The 19,378-nt window shown below is 39.6% G+C and overlaps 1 protein-coding gene across 2 annotated transcripts; it reads right to left on the minus strand.

The window, feature by feature from the left end:
- Positions 1–1,685: 1,685 nt before the first annotated feature.
- Positions 1,686–18,393, minus strand: LOC109472744 (spermatogenesis-associated protein 20-like). Of its 2 annotated transcripts, none has more exons than XM_019772592.1 (14): positions 18,332–18,393; positions 13,829–13,978; positions 12,723–12,787; positions 12,149–12,303; positions 11,291–11,434; positions 10,478–10,676; positions 8,701–8,831; positions 7,958–8,137; positions 6,910–7,119; positions 6,041–6,233; positions 4,940–5,111; positions 4,026–4,234; positions 2,961–3,160; positions 1,686–2,025 (listed from the first exon to the last, which is right to left on the minus strand). In XM_019772592.1, the coding sequence occupies exons 2-14, from the start codon at positions 13,942–13,944 to the stop codon at positions 1,774–1,776; spliced, it is 2,226 nt and encodes a 741-aa protein (XP_019628151.1). In that variant the 5' UTR covers positions 13,945–13,978; positions 18,332–18,393; the 3' UTR covers positions 1,686–1,773. The 2 variants fall into 2 exon arrangements, with proteins under 2 accessions (XP_019628151.1, XP_019628152.1); XM_019772593.1 differs by lacking the exon at positions 18,332–18,393 and adding an exon at positions 16,095–16,138.
- Positions 18,394–19,378: the final 985 nt, after the last annotated feature.

Below are 19,378 nucleotides of genomic sequence, written 5' to 3' on the forward strand. Positions count from 1 at the left end.
CAAGAAGTTAGACTAGCCAGTCCATATCTTTTGAATATCTTCCTATGATACTCTGGTTCAGAAGGTATCATAGTATAAATGTACATATATAGTACACTGCTTATAACACAAAGAATGTAAGTCACTACTACAAGTATATGTATGTTGTTTTTTTAGCACCACTAGTTCAAAGAAAGTACGAAGTGGAAGCATAAACACAAATCAATTTTTTTCAGCATTCCAACTTCTAAAACAGATTGTTTAATGCTAAAACTTTTGATCCAACACAAAGAAGTTCTCTCACCTAGAGCTTTCGACCAGTCACTCTGGTCTTCCTCTGTCAGTAGACTGACCCAGTGAGGCTTGTCACATGGCTTCTTTGAAGTGTGACATCAACACTGGGTCAAAGGTATCTGGCCAACATCGTCTACCAGATACCTTTGACCCAGTGATGGCACGTGACAAGCTTTGTGACAAGCTTCACTGGGTCAGTCTACTGAGGAAGACCAGAGTAACTGGTCAAAAGCTCTAGGTGAGAGAACTTCTTTGTGTTGGATCAAAAGTTTTAACTCTACATGTAACTACCAACACAGATGAACTTTCATGATAGTCTAAAACAGAGTGTTTACATTGGGAATATGACATATAAATATTGGATTATGATCCTGTTTAACATCTCCCTGGCATTTCTGTTTCAGTTTTCAGTCATTTGCTTAGCACTAGAGAGCTGCCACCATCTCAAGAAATAAAGACACCTTCACAGAAGATAAAGCAAGAAATAAAGATCACAAAACCAAACAGGAAAAAAGGTCCATTCACAATCATTACAGAGAATGGTTCAGTGCATTCCTTCCCAATATAAAAGGGAAACCATAGTAGAAATAAATATTACTTGAACTATCTGGACAGGTAGTTCATAAAATAGAACTTCCGGGAAAATAATTTACATTGTTATATTCATGCCATTTACTCATCATTCATTATTCACATTTTCACATTCCATTTCAAAATGAACATACAAAAAATTCTACTTGCATAGAAGACAACAATCCAACAAAACATGGAGAAATAACTCCGAATATAACAATGACCTAATTTTGAACAAATTCTACACCAGTTAAAGATCTTAGAATTGTATAACATTAAGCAATAATCTTCCTACCCAACCTTTCTTTTTCTTCTAATTTACTTTTTTGTTCCACTACCTTGTCTCAAAGCTTCAGAGTACAGTTTCTGTTTGTATTCATTTGCATTACAAGTAGCCAGCCAGCAAGCAACAAGCATTGCGGTTCCTTCAGCATGTCTTTGCCTTGCTCTATACATTGTGCGTCCTTCAAATTCAAAAAGGATGCCCAAAAGCAATTTAGGCCAAGTTAATTTGATTTTATGGATGACATCCTCTGGGAACCCCAAAACTAATGCGAGAGTGCAAATAAAAAGAAAGTTTGGCCAAAAAAAAAGTTGCTTTCAACATGAAATCTACGTGGTCATGAGGGTTGAGCAAATGAAACAGAGTATGGTATGATGAATAATCTACTCTTCAAATTCATTTCTTTACATTTTTGTTTGATTTTGGCATTCTATGACATTGGTATCGTTTTCCGATATTTTGGGGGGGGGCAACTTACGGGATATATTTTCTTGTTTTGCAACTGTATTGTACAATTTACGGTATGATTGAAAAAAAAAAAGAAATTTTGTTTTGGAAACAGCCAAAAATTAATACGTGCACAGATGTCATCCATATAATCAAATCAACATGGCCTTACAGGTTTCCTACAAATCTAACAAGCATCACTTTGACAACAATTCATCCAGTTCCAACACAGTATTAACAGGAAGAGAACAGGCATAGTTCTCACAAACGTATGCCGTAGCTTTGCCGTCAACTTTTTTTAGCGTGCTCAAAACTTTGAGTTTCTCGTACAAGTAGCCGTGCTCCTTGCCATCAGCGACTATGAGAATCTTGTTGGGGTTGAAGCTGTTGTGAACACACTGTAACAAGGCCTTGGTGTCACGATCTCTGGGGTTTCCTGCAATGATGATCTGCAAAAGGAAAAAAAACTGATAAGGAATTTCTCTTGGTTTTCTTAGTAGTGTTTGGATAAGGTGCCTTAACATTTTTATTCATGAAATATTTGGCATCGTGTGATTGATTGATTGATTGATTGATTGATTAATTGATTGATTGATTGATTGTTGAATATCAGGCTTATATTGTAAATCTAAAGTAGTCTTCATTTCTTTAACTAAACTACCTTTACTGAAAAGTTTCTGGTTTCAAATGAAAAATTGAATTTCCGAATGATGGTGGTTCAGCACCAAGGACAGATGTTGGATCTCAGGCAGGAACCTCCCACATTAGGACTAAGTACCAGTACTGCATACCAGTACAGTACCACAATTCAGAAGAACATTAAGTTAATATGTCGCACTGTTCAGGTACAGGTACAAGTCCGGACCTGTACCTAAACCTCTGTACTGATACCTGTACCTGTTCCTTACGTTTAGGTACACAGGCTAGGGGTGGGTACCTGTGTAGAAAATTCAGGTCCAGGTCCGGATCAGGTTCAGAGGATCAAGTCCAGGTCTGGACCTAAACCTGTACCTGATTATTGTAAAGTTTGTATTATATCATATTTTGGAGCACGAAACACAAGTACAGGTCACTCACTAGTGTGTTATATATTATATTCAAGTTGTACAATGTAACGTTATATTGAAGCTGAGCACAGTTACAGAAAGAGACAATCATGGGTTTAGGCCAATCTAGTTTGATTCAGGGTCATTTTCTTTAACGTTATCTACCATGGCAACATTATCTAAGGATGTGTGTACAATACACAGAAATGTATATCAGGTCCGATGATTCGGTTTTTGTGTTTCGGTTTTTTGGAATCCCCGAATTTTTGTACTTCCCGAATGTTGTTCCAGTTTAAACACAGGCCTATCCCAAATCTAAAATAAATTGGATGCCTGACCTGTTTGGGTGTCTGCAGGTGGAAGATGAGAGCTGACACCATTTCTGGCAGGGCCAGGGGGATGGCTGCCAGCCGGGCTCCAAACGCCGTCATCAGCTGTACGGACTTGTTCCTCCAACCTTCATCGTCATGGAAACTGGCCAGTCTCAACAGGTTTCCGGCCGACACAGAATTAGCGCTTGGCTCTGCACCGTCTTGGTCTGGTAATTGGAAGCAAAATATTGACCAAGTAAGCCCTCAAGAAATAGTATTCTTTAGACACATTTATATTGCACTTTTCACAACATTAAGTACAATGGAAACATGATGAAAAGATAGAAATGGCACGATGGATGACCTAGGGTCTAAGATAAGGTAAGTACAATGGAACATATTTTTATACTTATAATAATTACAGGCTGTTTGCTTTGTACAATGTTTCTAATTCTACATAGAATTTAGCTGCTCATATTATATGTTATTGCTAATATTATATGTCTTGTCTTGTCAGCAGGGCAAGCCCTTTGAGTTTCCCAAATGATGTTGGTTCAGCACCGAGGACAGATATTGGAACTCAGGTAGGAACCTCCAAAATTAGGGCTAACTACCAGTCTAAATGGGCTGCCACGGCTGTGTGTGTTGAACAGCCAAACCAATATATAAATGAATGGTAGAAGTATACATTTCATATAATTCAACAAATAATGTTTTCAAATACACTTCCAGCAGGCCTAAGACATGTACCTACACTATCTCAGTTTAAAGCAGCCTTGAAACATATGTCACATGAAACCTGACCTCTTACCTCCATTCCTTGATTTTCATGTTTTTGACCATTGAACGGCTAGGACTTTGAGTATAGGACTATGACTCTGTTTTGACGCATCAGACTTTTATGTTTACTGTATGTTGTCCACTCTTGTCTTACTGTATGTAACAATGTCTTGTGTAATTTTGCTGGGCCCCCTTGGAAAACAGCTAATGTAAGCTGAATGGGGCTACCCAGCCGTCTTATGATGAAATAAATGAATAAATGCCATACTGGTGAAAACTCCCTTCAGTCCCCCCCCATTTCCTGTCCCTGACCTTCCTTCATCCTGATGAGAACAGAAGGGTCATCCCCTGACACGGTGTAGTAGGCCAGCCCCTCGCTGTCCCAGAACAGCTCATCCTGTTTCCTCTGCAGCTGTGCCGCCCACTCTACCCACTCCTCGTTATAGGACGCCTCGTACAGGTCCAGCAGGCCACGGATCAGGAACGCATAGTCATCCGCAAACCCATCAATTGGGTTGGCTCTGTTGGAGAACAAAAAGTGAATACAGTCAAACTTGCCTAATGCATCTATAGCAGAGACACCTGTACTGCAGTGCAAAGTGAACCAGTCAGAATTGCCCTGAGGAAGGTGACAGACGGTCACAGAAACATTGGCTGAATAGAAGACTCTTGGTTGTGTAAAAAGAGTGTCTTTACTCAGTAACTTACCAACCTGATGAAACTATGAACGGTTGCCCATGCAACTAATACATAAGCTAAGGCTACACAAAGTAGATTTGTTGGTTCTTAGATTTTTTCAGAAACAAATATAAAGCAACAGGGAAAAAAAAAAATTGAAAAATGAAAACAGGCCAAGACATCCTATAATAGCCCCAAATGCTACAATAGGAGCCATGAAGTCAACACAAAAGGCTGGGTTGTGATTCAAACAATGAATATCAAACTTTTAATCAAACCACTATATTGATACATTTAGATGGAAAAAATGTAATAACTCTGAGGAGAAGAGACTTCCTTCCACTGTTGTGGCCAAAATATGAGCATTTGGAATTGATTCAGAGCCTGAAATGTTTTTTTTTTGCAAATTAAATCATAAAAAAATGAAGAAGGCGAATCCGAGAGTTTTGCCACCCTGAAATTGCATTGGATGCCTCTAAAATATTTGTCAAAATCCCAATAACACTTTTTGGACTATACCACAGGCTCCCTTATTGGCCGGCACTCACATTTGCGTGACGCGGTCCATCTCAGGGTCGTGGTAGCAGCTCCGCAGCAGTTTTCCCGTGCTGTCGTCGTACATCTTCTTCCTGACAAACTTGGCTGCCTTGATGGCCCTGTCCAGGTACTGGGCCTCTCCCAACACCTGAGCAGCACGGGCAAACCCTGAGATCATCAGACCTGCAGGAACAGGGAAAAGATATACATTTTGTATTTTTGGCGACGTCTCAGGGAGGAGCCTAATGGTACAGTATTGTGTGCAGTTTGCAAGAGTTCTAGGAATGGTACAGGCATTTTGTCCACAGGCATGCGGAATGTCCACAGGCATTTCTCTGACCCACCTCTATGGCCACATTCCTGGAACCATTGGGAAATCCTTTCTGCCTGGGATGGCCCTACTTTCTGTGACCCTGGTGCTTGTTCATTATACACTCAGGGGAGGAGTACACTGTATGTGTCTAGACTTAACAGGTACCAAGTCTTCCTCAAAATCATGAAATGATGGCAGTGCCATGTAAACAATAACTCGAACAGCAACCACCCGCCGTCGCCATGACAATGTATGTTTTCATTGCCAGTCTTGTTTCTATTCACATATATTTATTGAGTATTAGGCAACAAGCACAGTTTTTTTATATGATGTCATGATTGACTTCTACTCAAAAACTAGTCCAGAGGTTTAGGTTCAGGTCCGGACTTACCCAGGGCATATACAAAATACAGGACTTTTCAGTGAACATTTCCTAATGGAGAATGGGGTATCTTTACCGCAAAATTTTGTAGCGAGCACTGCACTACACGTACCAGGGTTTAGAAGCAAGATACATTGTTTGCGAGGCACGTCTGGGCAAAACTGTGGCCACATAATTTATGGGGACCAACATTTGACGATGCCCAATGGCGATGTTTTCTTCATTTTGCAGCGCAAATATTGGACTATTGAAAATTTCAGGTGGTTTAGAACAAAAGGGGGAATGTGACATGATTCTTTTTGTGTAATCTGGAACTAGTTCCAGACATTTAGTTTTTTTTTGGACTTGAACTTTAACATTTTTACAAGTCTGAATCTAGTTCCAGCGAATAGGTACACTGCACTAGTTTTTACCCACCATTCCAGGCAGTGATCATCTTGTCGTCCCTGTGAGGAGGTGGTCTCTTCCTCCGCACCTTAAACAGGATGTCCCGACACTTGCCCAGCACCTCCTCCACCTGAGACACCTCCAGGCCGAACGCCTTAGCCGTGTTCTCCATGGAACCTCGCACTATCAGGACATTCTTACCAGCAAGCTCTCCATGTGGGTCCTGGAATATCAGTGGTAGAAACAAATTTTTGCAGTTCTACAATACTGCAGAATGTCACAATTTTGTTCTGCAATTCAAATACTTTCTGCAAATACACACCTATAAGTCCGGACCTAAACCCATCATGGCATATACAAAATTATTAGTATATCATAGAGTTCTTTGTAAACACAAAAGTTCTTAACAATATTATGCGACAACATTGTACTCTTACCCAGATTCAGTCTGCAAAATTGCAGGTTGCTTAATATTTCTTCTGCAATATTGAAAATGTCTACAGATGGGTATTTCTAACACTGAGTATAAAAAGGAAAAGTGATCTTAATCCAGTTTTAGCTCACTGAAGAGCTAATCCCCCACACTGGTCATGGCAGAGAAGACAGATGCTGTGTAGAGTATTTACAGGTTCATTTACAGGTTCACAGTTTTCATTCCATTTTTGGTCATTGTTACATCAGAATCTTGCCTGTTGCAGACGACATCTTTTCTGACGTAACATTTGGAAACTACAGACGGGATGTTAACCCTATATGTGCAAATACGACCTTATATGAGACATTCTGCTGAAGTGCTATGCATAATATGGGTTTTGCGCAGGTGCAGCACATTCTGCTAATAACATGCTGTTAACAGTAACATTACAATAGTCATACATGTATATGACCCCTCCCCTCACCTGGTCAAAAGCCACATTGCCACTCCTGTTGATGTTGTAATGCTTGGCAAAGAGATCAGCGAAGGTCATGTCATCGTAGTGCGGCAGTTTCTCGCCCAGGAGGTTCCGAATCTCATCAGCCTCCCACACACAGAAGGCTCCCTCCTTCTTGGTCTTGCTGCCAGGACTAGGCAGGGAGTCAGCATCCTCTGCACTGTAGAAACCTCCTTGCTGTGTGGGAACATACAGATCAACAAGAGTGTAAGATTTACTCAATGTATGGCAATGACTATTGAACAAATCTGTATCTGTATAGCCGGTATAACCGCCCTTCGGCATAACACACCAGCTTCTGTATCGGTATAGCTGGTATAACCGCCCTTCGGCATAACACACCAGCTTCACAGGCACGCGGCGCGGCGGCAGCTAGCTATATCACACCGAACGACTTGTTACACTCAATCTTTGCACATTTACTTGCAGGAGTTGTTTAAAGCTTTCTAGTGATGATGCCCCAACTGTGCTTGTTGGCAACGAGTTCCAGTCTAAGATAGTTCTGGGGAAATACGAGTTTTTGAATACCTCAATTCTTGGTTGATAACTCTGAATAGAAGGCATGACTGTTTCTAGTTCTTTTCTGGGCTGGTATCAGATACTTAGTGGTTGGTACATCCACCAGTTTATTAGTCATTTTGTACATCATGCACAGTCTGGACATTCTACGTCTGTCTTCCAGTGACCCCCACTGTAGGTTTCTTTACATAGTACAAAACTAGAAACTTTAAGGTAACATTCGCATATGGTCTGTTCTGTTAAATATTCTTACTCAAACACATTCATATATATGGTCAGACAGGAGTCTAAATCTCTCCTGCCATAAAATTGCAACATGATGTAACCCAACACTAGTTACCATGGTGACAGACGTCTGGTTCAGGTCATTGATCTTATTAATTATTTGTTTGGAGAAGAAGAAGAGGAAGAAACTGAGCAAAAACAATATGTTTTCCTTTCCTTAACATAATAATAATAATAATACAGAAATGTTTTAAGAAGATTATCACCACACCCTATCGCTGAGGTCCCTGGACACGTACAGAAGGATGTCTCGAGCGATGTCAGCAAAGAAGGGGTCCTTGGTGATCTGGTAGGCATCGCAGTACGCCACAGCCAGCTGGCCCTGGTCGTACAGCATCTTCTCAAAGTGTGGGACGTGCCAGGTGCGGTCAGTGGAGTAACGATGGAAACCCTGGTGGGATAAACAAGTTTGTTTGTTTGTTTCGCATAACTGGTAAACAGGCGTACCACACCAATTTTGTACATGTAAGTACAAGCTGCGTAAGACTGGACTGTAAGGTTTGAACCACTCACACCGGGAAGGAACCCTACGGTGGGTTCTTTAACGTGTGGCTCAGCCAAACACGGGACCTACATTGAACGTCCTATCCGAGGGACGTCCCTAACCGAAGCTAGGTACTCATTTCCACCTGAGTGAAGTGAGGAAATTTGTGCCTTTCCCAGGGACACAAGATCGGTGACATGGGTAGGATTCAAACCAGGAATCTCTTGGTTCTGAGCTGAACCTGCTACCGTATACGCCACACAACCCCACTAGTTGATGAAGACAGGGGTCCAAACTCACAAAAAAGGGCTTAGGTCGGCAGGGTCAGTCTAGGGTCAGTCGGTTTTTTCTAGGGTCAGTCGGGAAATGGGAAACAACATTTTTTTCCTAGGCCTTATCTGTAGAAATTAGAATGAATCTTTAAATGAATGGTCTGTAAGTCTGTATAAGAAGGGCCGAAGCATACCCACCTGTCCAATGTGGTCATACATGCCTCCCTTAGCCATGAACCTGAGAGTTTCCACTGCCATGTCCAGGGCCCTCTGAGCCTCTGGGGCACCTTTCATACTGGACCATACTCTGAACAGGAAGTTAAAATTCACTGCAAAACATATGAGAGAAGATGTAGTTAAAATACAGGAAACTCTAGATAGATAAAATGTCTTGTAGATTTTAACTAACATTGCAGTATCAAAGTTACCTTACAAAATATAAATTGTGTGCTTGTATGTGACTGTAACAACTAGCCTTGAGATACAGTCAAACATGACCAAGCCAGCCACCCAGGGGACCAAAGAAAAGTGGCCACCTTGGACAGGTGGTCTTCTTGAAAAGGGTCGCCTCACAACATGACTATTAAGTAAGGTTTTCAAGTTGAGATGTTTTAATGTCAAAAATGCTGTAAGCATCCAAAACAAAGACATCATCCAGCAGTCGAGGCAAACTGGCTGGTTTCTCCATGATTTCTCATTAGTTATCATCAATAATCAACATGATCAACTAGAGTTCGATGGTCTCATACCTCCATGACATGTGTATTGCTTTCATAAATCTTACGCATGGTGATGACCACCTGTAATTGGCTTACATTTTTCACCGCATATATTCAAATTATATGAGGCCATTTGCATATATTGTATCAATTGATCATACTCTCCACCAAATGACAGGGTTATCTTAAGAAATAAGGCTATTCTAGCATTTCCTCATAAATTATGCAAATGAGGTCCTGATTGAAATAAATTATGTTTAGTGATGTTCACCTTCACTGAACTTCCAATTATGGCAAGTATTAAATTCCCAGCAGTTACCACCATAAAATTGTACCAATTTGCCATTTATTATGCAAATTAGGTCTTCCTTTACATAATCGATATCTGCCAATGATCTTGTCGTTCTCACTAACATATGTAATATAAGAATTATGTATATAGAGTTTTATAGCCCTAATATGAAATACAGCTGATTTATAGAATTTCCTCATTAATTATGCAAATTAGACCCTGATTTGCATAATTATATTTTGATTATGTCAAGCATCACTTAAGCTACCTACATACCAAAAATCATGATGATCCATCAAACGGTTGTTCAGTTATCCTCTCTCGAAGATTTTCAAAGAAACCACCCTGCAGTTCCAGAACAAGCCGCTAGGGGGACCAAACTCACGTGACTTCTTCCCGAGGACAAGAGCTACCTTCCATCCAAATATCATGACCCTAGCATGTCCAAATCGCGAGATATCAAAACCGGAAGTTGCGCTGCAGTACCAAGGGAAGCCACTAGGGGGCCCAAAATCTAATCATTTCCAGTTTTCGTCACACCCTACCAACACACCGAGTATGAAACCAATCCATTCAGGCGTTCTTGAGTTATCTTGTTGACCAACAGACGGACAGACGGACGGACGGACAGATAAACGCAACTGAAAATATAACCTCCATGACACATTTCATGGAGGTAAAAATGATGTGGTCACCATGGGCAGGTATCAGGCCTTGAGCAGACCCAACTCAGGGCGGTCGCGTTGGCCAGGTGGTCACCTTGGACAGGTTACTTAATGCATGTGTCAATGGGGAAATTTTTTGGGACCGAGAAAAAGCGGTCACCATGGACAGGTGGCCAGCTTGAAGAGGTGGTCACCTTGGCAGGTTTGACTGTACCCACAGGACAAACCCAATGTTTTTTCCTAAAAAGTGATATTTTCTAAAATACTCAATCATGATACAAGACCATTCAGGCACCTACCAGGCTGAGGGAACTTTGGTGCATGCCCAAATCCTCCAAACTCCTCATCGTACGAGTTCTCCAGTTGGTCCAGACATTTCCTGACACTCTCCTGGCCAGGTAGAGTGGCTGAGCTGTCCACGGCAGAGGCAGACAGCTCCTTCAGTGCATCAATCACCATGTTCCCCTGCTGGATCAACTTGTCCTTGTTGTTCTTCCACTGAAATCATGGAGAGGAAATGGTGTAACTTCCGGCTACAAAGTGTGAATTTTGGCCATGAAATAAAACATTTCCACACCCCCGAAATTCTACAATCATGGCCTATACACGCCAAAAAGCACTTACTCAAGCAACTGGACATGATTTTGGAAACAGTCAGATGTTTCAGCTAGTATCCACTAGCTTTCGTCAGTGACTGAGAGACCAGAGGAGAAATGCAATGGCTCCTTGCTGGAGTAAATGCTTTTTGGCGTATCTTATTACATGTGATTGTACCTGGATGTCTAACCTTCATCGACGTATCATGGCCTATACAATATACTTTCTTTCTTTGACAATTGTCTCCAACTTGCCCAATGGAATATTATTTTGAAACAGTGTTACATGTTACATTCTAAACTGTAAACCTAAAATCAGAGCCAAGCAAACATGTAGAATGATCATACATTATTGAGTACATGATATTTGATCTCTTTCCTGACAACTAAATTATGAAATATTAATACTAGTAGGTTGATATATAAACTAAACATTGACAGTAATTGTGAAATATCAATGGTAGGTTAATGTATAAACTAAACGTTGACGAAAAAAGATCTAGGAGAGAAAAATACTTGTTCAGAAATTCTGGTGAGGATGGTGCTGAATCCTGGTCGTCCCATGTGGTCCTTAGGCGGGAAGTACGTTCCACCCGCGATGGGCTTCAGGTCAGGGGTCAGCCATACGCTCATGGGCCATCCACCGCCTCCACTGGTGGCCTAGAGGGGGGTAGTAACATTAACATAAAATACCTAGATTACCCCTAAACCACTAGTGTTGACGTCACACTTCAGAGAAGCCAGGTGACAAGTCTCACTGGGTCAGTCTATTGAGGAAGACCAGAGTGACTGGTTGACAACTATACCGGCAAGAACCTTCGTGTTGGAACAAAAGTTTTACCTTTAAACAAATGTCTAGGGTTTTCACTCCATTAGCATTTCTTTGAAGCACTTTGTTTCAAAATTTAAAGACAAAACTTTTTAAACACTAGAAGGTAACATTTGCAAAATAAATGACTGATGTTTACTTTCTCATTGTCTAACAAACTACTTCTCTACTTATTGTTACTCAAACACATTCAGATATACTATCATGAAAGTTCATCTGTGTTGGTAGTTACATGTTTAAAGTTAAAACTTTTGATCCAGCACAAAAAGATATATGTTAAGCAGCCCCTCCAGCTCTGTCCTGCTACATAATGTAACCCAACACCACAGGGTGTCTGCTACAGCACCAGTTACCATGATGATCTGACAGACGTCTGGTCCTGGTCATTGACTTTATTTGTTTGGAGAATAAAATGGGGACGAAGAAGAGGAAGAAGAAAAGACAAAGAAGAGGAAGAAGAAACATAGAAAAAAATTTTCTTCAATCTGCGAAGCCAAGGTTAACATTATGATGCAAAATCATGACAGAAATGGTGTTGTTCATACCTGTATAAAGGACATGTAGACCTTGTCCACATCAGGTCTCTCTTCACGGTCCACCTTGACGTTTACGAAGTGTTCGTTCATGATCTTCCCCACCTCCTCACTCTCAAAGGACTCCCTCTCCATCACATGGCACCAGTGGCACGTGGAGTAACCCACTAGAGCAACAACATAGAATACCAGGAAACACAACTAAGATGCTGGAGATGAAATATTACTTCATCTATAATTCCTGACTTTTATGTTTGCATTTTTTCAGTCACTCTTTTACTGAAAACTTATATTTACCATTAACGAATAATTCGTAGACATTCTTTTTTGTGCAATTGCTGCCACTGTTAACATAGTTCCGTGAACACCTCCATTTTTCACACACCATGAACTTTTGCTACCCTGAACATAATGTGAATTACAGTATCCTCTAGCTTAAATTTTCTCATCCTCCCAGAGAAGGAAACTTTTTTGCCACTCATCTGGAACAAAAATGGAGCAGCTATTGATACTAACTGAGGTATTGTAGGCAGAGTGGTGGTAGATTGGATTGGGTATTAGCTTTCACTACGTTGGACAAACTCACCTGACAGGAAAATAGGCTTGTTCTCTTTCTTTGCCTTCTTGAAGGCATCTTCTCCCCATGGGTACCTGAAAGAGTGTTTTTTTTCAGTAATCAGTGACTGTTGATAGTCAAATGTAGATGTTACTATTATAACATGTATGTACTTTGGTCTGACACATACGAGGATTGAGCCCATGACCTACTGAATGCAAGGCGAACACTCTACCCACATGGCCTAAACTTCACTGGTCTTGCCTAGCACATACTCACCGCCTTGGTAAAGGTTAGACATCCAGGTAACAATATACACCAAAAAATAGTTACTCAAGCAACTGGATATGATTTTGGGAACGGTCAGACGTTTCAGGTAGCATCCACTACCTTTCGTCAGTGACATCGGAAACTTGTCATCATCAGAATCATAGTTCGTGCTTATATGATAATATATTATACAATGCAGACTTACTAGATGGACTAACAGATATACTGTCACAGTGTGGCCTTCTGACAAGTCTCAAGTGTCACTGACGGAAGGAATGCTACTGAAAGTCTGACCATTTCCCAAATTCAATTTCAAGATTCAAGGATTCAAGATGGATTTATTGGTTCTAGAGTAGCAATTTACAGAACATTAATATATTAAAACTACAGGTTCTCAATCAATATAGGCGTATGATTAACAAACCAATAAAAATACTTGTTTCATACATTATAAATTTCCCGGACAACATTTGATACAGAACGGTGTACTACATTTTAAAAGACAACAGTCAGGGGTTCAGTCCATAGTTATTGAGGAGCTGGACCATAAACGGTATAGGCGAGTTCTTATTATATATATCTATTCGTTCTTGCTCTCGGACAGTCTAGCATCTCGCTGTTTCTAGTACTACGGCCAGTTATTTGTGATCTCTGTGGAGGTAGCAGTCTCTGTACTCTGACCTCACAAGTGTCCTAGCGAACTTCACACACAACAGTTCTCTTCTCTCGGCAAGTGATGACAATCCGAGGTGTTGTAGTGCGTTGTCATATCCTGTGTAGGTGGTTCCCAAGATGATGCGGCAAGCCTGCCCTTGAACACGCTCAAATCATATCCAGTTGCTTGAGTAACTGTTCTTTTTACTTACCAGTCCACAGGGTTGTGGCAGTGCTGTAGCAGGTAAGGAGACTTCTCCTCAGCCAGCCTGTTCTTGTGCTTCCCTCCCCTCCTGGAGCCAGAACTGGACGCCCCGCCTGTAGCCATGGTCCTCACTGCTGCCAGACAAGTCTGGGTGTTACTGTGTGAAACATAGGAGACCAAATGGAAAGATGATGGTATAAACTGATACTGATGTAATGTCACATTGAGGAGTAGTGTTTTGATATGTGATAGATCATGCACATGGCATGCATGTACCTTGCCAAATATATAATCCCCATATGCGGAGTCTTCCATCTGTCTCTGTTTCTTTATCTCTACTATAACTGAAAAGCGAGAAATTGAATTTATGTAATGATAATTTTATTTTGTACATGTGTGACCTGTACATGTACTTAGCCCAGTGTGGCAAAAATGTGCAATAAGGGTCGTCATTCAATATACATGTATATAGGTTTATCAATTTTCATACAGAATACTGCATTTGTCTTGAAACCTACTAGGGATGGGTGAATCTGAAATTCATGGTCTAAAATTTTAGACTCCTATTATAAAATACCTGGCCTTCTCTTGATAAATCTCTAATGTTATCAACTACTAATATTAATAGTAATAACCTCAATTTTTCATTCCATTGTGTAATTCTTAGTTTTCATTAGTTCAAGAAATACTTGGCTCTCTTTGAAATTTTTAGTCCAGCTAACAAATTCATTTTGCATTGTATAATTTATTATTGTTTGCCATATATACTAACAAATTTATCACAATATACAAATTATATTGTGTTTATATATATATATATACATGTTATGGAAATAGAATTGAGATTATCAATTTCACTCTTTAACATAAATATACTAGTTGGATGTTTTGTTAGATCTCTGATTTGGTCAAATGCTTTGTTTTGATTACATTGTGGTTTTATGAGGTATTCAAAAATTTATATTTTCCACATAAATTCCCTGAGGAAAAACATATTCATACATATTTTATGCTGATGTACATTGGCAATCAATTATTTGTCCACTCCATTTATTTTTATTGCTGAGTACTGAATTCAATTGAAGTGATGATTTTTTAATTAAAATGATTTGTAATACAAAACAACTGTGATTTTTATGCATTTCTGTCATATATGGTCACCATTACAATGACTGTTACTTGACTTAAGTTGTGCAATAATGGGTACTTAATAATTTTGATTTCATGATCTAAAAAGGAGATCATATACTCAGACAGAACAGTATGGTTGAATTATGAATCATATCATACCCAGTTTTTGTATTAATTTTACAAACCTAGAAAGGTAACATTTACAAAGCAAATACATACTGTTTACCTTCACATATGGTCTACTCTGTTAATTCTTACTCAAACACATTCACATATATGGTGACAGGAGTCTAAATCCCTCCTGCTATAAAATTGCAACATGATGTAACCCAACTCCAGTTACCATGGTAACAGACAGTCTGGTTCAGGTCATTGACCTTTTGTGTTTGGAGAGGAGAAAACTGAGCAAAAATAACGTTTTCCTTCTATAAACATAATCAGCAGTACATCATTCAACTATGCATACATGTACTGTACTTCAATTGTTTACATTTGACTTCAAGAACAGGAAATTCACATTTTTTTAGTCTAGAAAGTGCAATGTAGCAGAGTAACTGTATTCTGTTTGGAATTTGTAATCTTGGAAAACAATCTTAATGGCAAATTCATCATCATTCCAGTTAAACAAACTCCACTCTAGGGAGGCATTTGCTGTGATGCCAAACATTATAATTCATTCTCCATATGTACCTCATCACACTGCTACATGCTTTTTCTTCTTTATTACCAGTAACCTTATATAGTCCAGTGGTAGAATTACTTTTTTCAGTGTTCTGCAATATTGTAGAATGTCAAAATTTTGTTCTGCAATTCGGAAATACTTTCTGCAAATACACACTAAAAGTATGGATTTAAACCCATGGCAAATACAAAACTGCATATTGGCAAAGATGTGATTTTACATGCAATTTGAAAAATACATGCAAAACATTTGCACTTGTATATTATAGAGTCAGTAGAAAACAAAAAAAGCTCTGAAACACCATTGAACCCCTATCCTGATTCTTTTCAGTCTGCAAAATTGCAGGTTACATAATTTTTCTTCTGCAATATTGAAAATGTCTCTGCAAAATGCAGACTGCAGATGGGTATTTCTAACACTGAAATCACATTCTACGATACAACAATATTCATAGACTTACCAAAACTGGCCATACAAGAGGCATATGCACTACTGACTGGTATTGCAACACGTCAGATTTAAATATAGAAAATGATTGTACTAATTTTACACCGTATATATGTCAAAACAGCGCTATAAAAATGTGTAATGGCCTTAGACCCGTTTAGATACCAGGGACAACATGACGTCACCCTGTTTACTTTCCATCTAAAATTTCCTCTGACAATCATATCCAATTACAGAAATTCCTGATACAATTTATAAGAGCAATGAGGAAATGATCACTTTATGACAGGGGTGAACAACAGCCTGAATCAGTGATATAGGCATGTATTAACCTTGTATATCGTAATACTTTTTTTTTCAGTGTTCTGCGATATTACAGAATGTCAAAATTTTGTTCTGCAATTCAGACATACTTTCTGCAAATACACCCTTAAAAGTTCGGATCTAAACCCATGGCACATACAAAATTGCATGTTGGTAAACATTTTACATGCAATTTGAAAAATACATGCAAAACTACTTGTATATTATTATGAGTCAGTAATAAACACAAAAGCTCTTAAACACCATTGAACGCCTGATTTTTTCAGTCTGCACAATTGCAGGTTGCTTAATTTTTCTTCTGCAATATTGAAAATGTCTCTGCAAAATGCAGACTGCAGATGGGTATTTCTAACACGGCTAAATAGAGAAAAATATGTCAATTCGCTTGTTACTTAAAAGTACATTTTGGTGTCTAAATACCAAATACATGTCTAGAGTTCCATAGCAATTTTCAACACCCATGGCTATTAAATGTGCCATTGAGACCAATCTGTTATACTTTTATTTCCAAAGCACATTTATAAGGAAATTGGACTGTCAGACCAAGGATAATAAATTTCAAGTCAATAACACAAATATGTTTACTACTGTTTCCTTTTCATGATACCAAACCATTAAAAAAAGAAAAAAAAAACCTCACATTCTAGGCATGTGTATATCATATAATATATTATTTCTACTATTTCAACATGGTGCTCTTTATATATAAATCGCAGTCTTTTCAAACAGATTCGTACCCATTTATATCCACATACCGTATTTCAACACTTTGCATGGAACACTTTTATACTGCTCTCAAGGGAAATCATGGAATCCCCCTGGAATTTTAACGGAAGTATTTGTGGTTATGGTACAATCTGCTGCAAATCTGCCTGCCACACCACTTGTATTGTTGACACTGTTGGAATTATGTCAGTCAAGGTAAGTATGCACAGGGGACAGCGACTGTTAACTGTTATAATAAGTGGATTTGAAGAAGCTTTTCTGGATCAGAACATCTTATCTGATCCAGTAGAATAAAAGGCAAATTTGAACAGTCATGCATCTGCTATGATATTTGTGATAAATGGAAATAAATGATTGGCACAAGGTGGCACTGAATAAAACATGGGCCTGCATCTGTTAATCTGAGAATGCCTGTATTCTAGCAAGGACATTAACGTTATATATTCTCTATATAACGTCCTTGATTCTATATACGCCTGTGACTTATTTAAAAGCTGACTGTCTAGCTGAAAGGAACATAATTAAGAGTCCTCAAAGCCTCATACTAGTATACCTGATTTTTGCCCGTTTATACATAATAACATTACATGTATATTCATCATCATAATTATCTCTATTCACATTTTCATTCAAACTGAAATGTCCACTGTGCACTCGCAATTATTTTGTAGGATCCTAACTATGAATGCACCAAAAGAATACCTTTTATTTGTGTGTTAACACGTTTAAATACTTTTGAAAAAAAATTTAATTTTTGTGCAAAAAAAAAACACACATCACCCCCTCAATTATAATAGCATCTCCAAGAAACCTTTGACCCCAAACAAAAAAATGACAAAGTAAGATATTCTCACAAAAATGTTAAAATGTATCGTGCAAGAGACTGGCAACATTTCACTGCATACATCAACTTAACCTACCTGTGTATGAACTTATTATGACTGGCAAAAGGGATGTCAAGTCTGTTGTAGGCAGAAATAGAAGAAATTCCGCTGATTTTACAAAATTTCAGCAAGCTCGCCCTCCCACTAGCCGATAAAACACGACATGCCAAAGACATCGCAGGCAGATCGTAGCTTGTTTGGAAATGCACAGGCTACGACAGTTCATGCACGATCATTCTGCCTCTTGTGAGAACGCCTGGCAAGCTTGCACAAGCTATTTTTACAGCGAATTATGCCGGAAAACTTGGAAAATTACTATTATTTCTGCAGCAGCCGACGTCTTCTGATGTCACTCTCCGGGACGTCTGCAGGGAGAACATTACACGCTCTGTGATTGGTCCAATATGACTTCTCATTATGTAACAGAGTTCCCTATTGGTGAAAATATTTGGAGCGAAATTTGTACACATGCGCAGTTTTGGTGGGTTGCCAAGACCCAATACACAAGCAGATCCTATCCTGAGCATAAACTATACTCAATATTTGATAAAAAGTAAAGACTTCCATAAGCTTCATACGCTAACTTGTGACTCATAATACTGTTTCACTTTAGTTAGGATCAATAAATGCCACAGTAATAAGAGGTGCTACTTTGGACGGTAATGGTGTGTGTCTAATTAGGCAGTGCATTATTTAGTGTGTATGGGGTCTTGGAAATCAGCACAGTCCCCGGGAGAGTCGGACGGTAGAAAGTGTTTTCCCTTTGCCCTTCGCCGTAGAAAATTTATTTTGCCTGCGTGTTAACTCCGCGATGTGACACCGCGCGGGGCTTGGCGGCTACCTGGAGCTCCAACCAAGGCGTCCGTGTGGATTTATCTCTCGATCGATACTCGAGGACAGTCGTCTGGGACAGAAATCAAAGTAAGCGCTGCCTGTATGATCGTCATTTGCGACAGCTGCTGCCTTTTTGTGTCTTCCGAGTGGGGGAGGGGGGCAACGTGAAGTTTTGCTTCTCCGTGTTTCGTTTACCAGTTCCTCGTACGCTTGCCTTTCTGTTAGGAAAACAGGAGTGTTCCTAATGCTTTGAGTCAGCGCAGTCGAACAACAGAGGATTGAAACTTCATCTGGGTTTTTGGTCACATCTTCCGGTGTCCTCGGGACCGGACGTGGACGGGAAAAAAGTTTTTTGTTGACGTTTTTCTGCGAGAGTGGAACTCAAAAGGGCACCGTTATCCACGGTACAGCTGGGAACGATCCCGCACATCTGGAACGTTTCGTAAACCTTTCTCCAACGTTGGAGCGTCCAAGAGCGAAGGGAATTGGGTAAAGTTGGAGCGAAGAGCCGCAGCAACCATGGGAAAAG

The sequence above is a fragment of the Branchiostoma belcheri genome, unplaced genomic scaffold (genome assembly GCF_001625305.1).
Source record: "Branchiostoma belcheri isolate BF01 breed outbred unplaced genomic scaffold, Haploidv18h27 scaffold28, whole genome shotgun sequence".
Taxonomy (NCBI): Eukaryota; Metazoa; Chordata; class Leptocardii; order Amphioxiformes; family Branchiostomatidae; genus Branchiostoma; species Branchiostoma belcheri.